This window comes from Cryptomeria japonica, chromosome 5, assembly GCF_030272615.1.
Source record: "Cryptomeria japonica chromosome 5, Sugi_1.0, whole genome shotgun sequence".
Classification (NCBI taxonomy): Eukaryota; Viridiplantae; Streptophyta; class Pinopsida; order Cupressales; family Cupressaceae; genus Cryptomeria; species Cryptomeria japonica.
The window spans coordinates 31,516,944-31,523,866 of record NC_081409.1 but is presented as its reverse complement, the minus strand read 5'-3'; the positions used below and the strand labels follow the sequence as shown (position 1 = coordinate 31,523,866).

At 34.8% G+C, this 6,923-nt stretch overlaps 1 protein-coding gene across 4 annotated transcripts in view; it reads left to right on the top strand.

Annotated features, from left to right (window-relative positions):
- Positions 1 to 303: 303 nt before the first annotated feature.
- LOC131057409 (uncharacterized) overlaps positions 304 to 6,923 on the top strand; it is a 91,470-nt gene continuing 84,850 nt past the window's right edge. The window contains exons 1-2 of one of the 4 annotated variants that reach the window (XM_057991586.2): positions 304 to 953; positions 1,076 to 1,155. In XM_057991586.2, the coding sequence (XP_057847569.2) occupies positions 501 to 953; positions 1,076 to 1,155 (533 nt within the window). In that variant the 5' untranslated portion in view covers positions 304 to 500. The remainder of the gene's footprint in view (positions 954 to 1,075; positions 1,156 to 6,923) is intronic. The other 3 variants (XM_057991587.2, XM_057991584.2, XM_057991585.2) reach the window with 3 other exon arrangements.

Here is a 6,923-nt window from a genome sequence, read left to right as displayed (position 1 = left end):
ATTAATGTTGTAATAATGGATAAAAAATTAAAACACAAGCAACACAAATTACTCCAAGGCACAATCTCAACCCCATCCCTAATGATGTTTGAGCCTTGCACTAAAAAAGACTTGATCTTGATGAGCTAATTTGGAAACATTCAACTTCACCAATAGACCAAGCCCATTGACTCATTTGAAATTTAATTAAACATACTTCAAAATTGAACCATCAATTATTATTGCTGGGTACTAAGTTTCGTTAACGGATTCGATCATATGAAGGTAAATAAAATACATACCAAATTTTGATATTTTAAAATCCCACTTAAAAAGAAAAAAAACCAATTTGCACCGAGACACACGTTTTTACACTTGCTGCTGCAAACTATTCACAGCAACAGAAAACTGCGCATAGACGAAATAATTGAAAAAAGCAAACTGAAAACACCTAGCAAAAATCTTCAATCCTATTCTTTCTGTTTGTCATTTGAATTTCAGGATACCTTGAATTCTAACCAATGTTGGGTAGGCGGTACAATACTGTAACCTTATTCAAATCAATTGTACAGAGATATGCAAGGATTCAAATTGCCCTTGATAGAGTCCCATTTTCGTCTGCAGCATTGGCAGACGTGGAAGAAGATCACTTTAATCTTGAAGTGAAAGATGAATACCCAAAACCAGACCCGAAATTTGCAGAGATCATAAGGGCTCTTCCCAGGGCCAAAACAAAGAGACATGCAGCCGTACAGCTCAGGAAAGCAGGAAGGATTCCCAGTATTATTTTTGAATGTGAGAATGGGCAGCAAGGTGGGAACAAGAGGCTTATTTCTGTGGAAACTAAGCAGATTAGGAATCTGTTAAGGAAAATGGGCGAGAGTTTTTTTCGGTCAAGAATATATGATATTGAGGTTCGTTCTGCTTCTGATTCTGAAGTTATTGTGGAGAAGGGCAGAGTCTTGCCTCGCTTGGTGCGTATTTTTTTTTCGTTTTAAGCTCGAGGTTAAGTAGGTGTGTTTGTTTTTGTATTGGGTGTATTTTTTTTAAGAGATTTATTTTTTGGCATGTTCTGAGAACATCCATAATGTTTAAGAGATTCAAATGTCAAAAGAAGGGGGACGTGCTGGGATACAACGTAAATCGCAAAAATCTTACAGTAGCATTAACGATAAGGTATAACATATTCATTAACGACATAGACATATGAAAAATTTGTTTTAGCTTAAGTGGGTGTATTTGATTTTGTATTGGGTGCATACGTTTTTAAATTTTTTACTGGAATGGCAAATGTTGAGAACGCCTACAATGTTTTAGCGACTGAAATGTCATGGCATTTTTCTTATTAACTTAAGTGGGCATGGTCGTTTTTCTCGCAAGTGCTTTTATGTTTGTAGGATTCTTACAGTTTTGTTAAAATTGGAGATTGCCCATTTTGTTTTAGAGATATAAATGTCCTGGCACTTTTTGGATTAGTTTAAGTTGGTACATTCGTTTTCCTAGTGAATGCTTTAATTTTTGGAGAATTTTACGGTTTAATTTTTTTTGAGACAGCTTATTATGTATAAAGATTGCAATTTAATGCGAATTTCTGTTTAGCTTCAGCGGTCATCTTTCCACCACAAACCTGAGTCATTTTCCATTCATATGGAGAGTGCAAAGTAGTTCCAATTATAAAACCAAAAAAATACCTCGTAACTGAAAAATGTGCGGTGCATGAAGCAAATAAGTTTATTAGCTATCATGATAGGTACATAACTTGTGTGAGGGAGAACAATTATAATCATCATAATAATCAGGCTTCAGCTAAAACCACCTGCAATAACTACAATCTATTCAAATCATCATTATGCACACCTGTCTGTTTTATCCTTGTGTTATATTATATATATGCCAAATAATTGTGCATATAGAATTTTATGTCTCGCTGTTTCATGACTGCTTGGTTGTTCAAAATAATGCAAGTTGTTTTCTCATGAATATGCATACTTGTTAATATTTTTTTGTGCTTGTGATTGTGCATGATAACTATTTGGTGCCTAGTGCAAATAAAATGCTAATCAGTTACTGCCACCAAATTTGTCCTTGGCTCTAAATAGAGAAAAAGATGATAGAAATGTATAACTAATATTCCATTCTATTTCAAATTTGAGTGGATTATAATAGAATCTCTCTAAAGCCATTCTATGTGTTAAATTGGGAATCTCTCTAAAGCCATTTTTCTTATTAACTTAAGTGGGCATGGTCGTTTTTCTCGCAAGTGCTTTTATGTTTGTAGGATTCTTACAGTTTTGTTAAAATTGGAGATTGCCCATTTTGTTTTAGAGATATAAATGTCCTGGCACTTTTTGGATTAGTTTAAGTTGGTACATTCGTTTTCCTAGTGAATGCTTTAATTTTTGGAGAATTTTACGGTTTAATTTTTTTTGAGACAGCTTATTATGTATAAAGATTGCAATTTAATGCGAATTTCTGTTTAGCTTCAGCGGTCATCTTTCCACCACAAACCTGAGTCATTTTCCATTCATATGGAGAGTGCAAAGTAGTTCCAATTATAAAACCAAAAAAATACCTCATAACTGAAAAATGTGCGGTGCATGAAGCAAATAAGTTTATTAGCTATCATGATAGGTACATAACTTGTGTGAGGGAGAACAATTATAATCATCATAATAATCAGGCTTCAGCTAAAACCACCTGCAATAACTACAATCTATTCAAATCATCATTATGCACACCTGTCTGTTTTATCCTTGTGTTATATTATATATATGCCAAATAATTGTGCATATAGAATTTTATGTCTCGCTGTTTCATGACTGCTTGGTTGTTCAAAATAATGCAAGTTGTTTTCTCATGAATATGCATACTTGTTAATATTTTTTTGTGCTTGTGATTGTGCATGATAACTATTTGGTGCCTAGTGCAAATAAAATGCTAATCAGTTACTGCCACCAAATTTGTCCTTGGCTCTAAATAGAGAAAAAGATGATAGAAATGTATAACTAATATTCCATTCTATTTCAAATTTGAGTGGATTATAATAGAATCTCTCTAAAGCCATTCTATGTGTTAAATTGGGAATCGCAGTTTTTCCTATAATATGCTGCTGCCAACACGCAGGCAGAATTCAACACCCTGCTAAAAAATATTTATACCAGAAAATACTGATCAGTATTCTGAAAGAAAAGAAATAAATTCCTTAAACCATCATCCTCTCTTTCAACCTTGGGAAGGTCTGTATCCATCTGATTATTGGGCTCATCATCCAAGTCAATGCAGGTGTCTTCAGCAGGGTGGAATTAGGTATGCGCCAGTTTTAGTGGAAAATTCATGTTCGTATGCTTGAATTTTTTTTTTAATTGTCTGCTTGAAAGAAATCCTCCCTCTGATGCCAACAAGTTAGTAATTTGAGGTATCATGATAATCTTTGTTCCTTTCCTTTCACTCTTTAAAAAATTGATGTAGCATGAAGGAACCACCAGAGTTGGTGGTAGAAAGATCTTTTGCTATCTCCACAGTGTTCCTTATGTCACGTTTATTGCAATTATTGAGAGCGTGCACCAAATCCTTTTTCATATTTGTTTTTGATTAAAGGAGTGCTTTTAGTTTTGTAGGATTCAACAATTATGACAAATTTTGAGATCACCCACTAAGCTTTAGAGATTCTGAGGTTACTACACTTTTGGTTATTGCAATGCAATATTTGAGTGCACCTGATTCCTTTTCTTCCCCTTAAAATAGATGCATTTCTTTTTATATAATTTTTTAGTTATGATAAATTCTGACATCAGCAAGAAGGTTTTGGACTTTTCCCTTCTTATTATTGCATTCACTGAGAGCAGTGACCCTTCTTTTGTTGTTTTGTTATCGACATGGGAGTTCTGTGGATTGGGTTGGTTAGTCTATGTTTTAATAGATCATTCTATAAGTTAATGATATCAGATTTTCACAATCCATAGCTTAATATATTTCACACTTTCTGGATTAGACTGTGTAACAGTTTTTTGTATCAACATTTCGGATCACACTCCGTGATCCATCATCAGATACTAGAGAGCTAAGAACATGAAATGATAAGTTGCAAACCAGACCCAAGCTAAAAAGGAAGAAGAGAGGAATGGAAAGGTGGCTCAAGAAAGTGTGAGATACATCATTCTACAAGTGTTTTATAATGAAATGATGCTCTATGGTGTTTTTAATCCAGAAGGGTTTCCCATGTATATATTTTATAAAATGTATTCAATCTGTGTATCTTGTAATTCACATTTTATTTATTTTATGTTTATTTGTAATGATTAGTAACTTGAGATCCTAATTTCTAACAAAAATTATATATATTTAATTATTTATTCATCATTCATACACATATCTCTTCCATAAAAATACGTTCTCATTATATCTTCTTTACATATCCCTTACTAATATATATTTTTTCTTCTTATTTTAACCGATATATCCTTCCTATATTATCCTCTTTATTATTCATGGCCTTAGATGTCTCTCACACTCAGCCATGTAAGAACCACGTGTTTTTTTTTTCTTTATGAAATTTTCTGCTAATGAAACCACAATAAGAACCAAGTGATGAACATGCAAAGTTTTCTTCACTGTCATAAATTTCTGCTATTGAGTTTTCATTGGTTTATTCAACTGCTGTTCATGAAACTTGGATATTTTGCATACAAGATTGATACTTCAATGTGTGAAAGAGATAAACTTAAAAATCATAACACAAGTTCATTGTAGGCTTGTAATACATTTGAAGGATTTATGCTATACATACATGTTTAGGTGCTTGCAGCTCTGTACAACAGATAATGCTGTTGCATGACCGTTGTTATAGTTTTCCAGTCAAAACAACACGAACATTATTACCTTTTATCATTAAACATGCTCCTTAGCTGTCTTTACCTTCCTTCATACTCAGAGACCTAAAATGCACCCTAATTGTTATTGTAAAATGAAAGGAAAGGACTGATTTCCAGTTTCAGACCTGCACAGTCAGGAATAATGGTGCCTGGAGCAGGGGCAATAGCAACAGTAATTAATATCTTCTTAAAAAATTGTTTGAAACAGCACTTTGACACCTGCTAATGGTCACAAAAGGCTAGGCATCTCCCTCCAGGTAGATAAACCCTGTCAACAAACCCACACCAGGTTCCAATAAATCTCACACCAAGTTTCAGACAACCTTGTCAATGGTGAAGCTGGCATAATAAATTTATGAAGTCTACAAACAGCATTAACAACTCTCCAAAACAGTTACCAGCTCTAAGAATTCCCTACAAATAAGTTTCAAATGCTTTTGTGAAAATCAGATTCACTGGTAAAAATACTTCTTTCATATTAACTGAGAACTAATGACAATATATAGAAGTTTCAAAAATACTGTAGATATTAATTATGATATCTACTTCTATCTACCTAATACTGTAGACACATCAAATACAATATTGACCATTAACAATATAAAGAATATTATTCTAACACCCTCCTTTAATGGTCAATCTATCAAAAACACCAAGTTGGCCCCTGAATTTTACAAATTTATCTGGGCTTAGAGACTTGGTGAGAATATCCGCAGTCCGATCCACTGTAGAAACATACTGCAACTGAACTGATCTGTCCTCTACCAGCTTGCGGATGTAGTGACAATGAAGCTCGACATGCTCAGTACGTTCATGGAAGACTGGATTTTTGGTGAGTTTGAGCACCCCTTGATTATTAGTATACAAGGGAGAAGGACTTGCTTGTGGCATCTGCATGTCAGAAAGCATCCTTCAGAGCCAAACTACCTCACATGTGGCCTTGACTGTTCCTCGATATTCAGCTTCGAGCGAGGAAAGAGCCACGACATGTTGCTTCTTGCTGCTCCAAGTGACGGCACCAATACCCAAATTGAATACGTACCTAGAAGTGGATTTTCTGTCATCCACTGATCCTGCCCAATTTGAGTTAGTATAACCAATCAGTTTTGAATTGTTGCACCTGCTATACATAATGCCATAGTCGGAAGTGCTTTTCACATATCACAGTACTCGCTTTGCTGCAAACCAATGATCAGCTTTTGGGGCCGTCATGAAGCGAGAGATGTAGCTAACATCAAAATAGATTTCAGGTCTAGTGGCAGTGAGATAGATGAGGCTGCCTACTAGCTGCCTAAATTTGTGTAAGAACCCACACTTGGTGGACTCTAACCAACCACAATTTTCTGCCTTTGTTTGATTTTTCAATGTTTTCAGTGTTTGGGTTTTGCTTGAGTTTTCAATGATGTTTCACCAAGGAATAAAGAAAGTGCAAATAACATATGCTGCAAACTAGAGTATGGAAATGAGAGTTACAGCCATAAGCATTTTATCGAACATTTGCCATGCAATTCCTATTATGAAATGTTGACTTTCAGCTAGGGACATTAAGACAAACAGTTATCTTGCAAACTGAAATAAATACTACAAATATATCATATGCAACTCCTTTTTATTGATGTCCCAATTACCACAGATATGAAAGGGCCAAGACTCTTGGCTGACAGTTGAATATGATATGAAACAAAATACCCAGGTCTGAATACAATGGCAGCATACAACCAACTTCGAATGTCTATTAAATACTGAAATTAAATGCAAGAGAACCTGATCGAATGAAGCACCTACGTTGTGGGTAATGTAGCAACTCAAATACCATGTAAATTGTGAAGCAACATGTGTGGCTGCTGCTGCTATAGTACGGCCTCCAACAATTATAAATTCTGCCCAAATTTCAATGTCATGACAGCAGCAACTAATCCAGAAATGAGCAGCAATTAAAACCCTTGAAGAACCCTTGAGTAGACTCAACTAAGATGCAATATACTGTAGCGATTTTACTATTCACGTATCACTGTAGCATTTCACTATTCACGAGTTACTGTAGCGCGGCACTGTTCACACGCACTGTAGCAG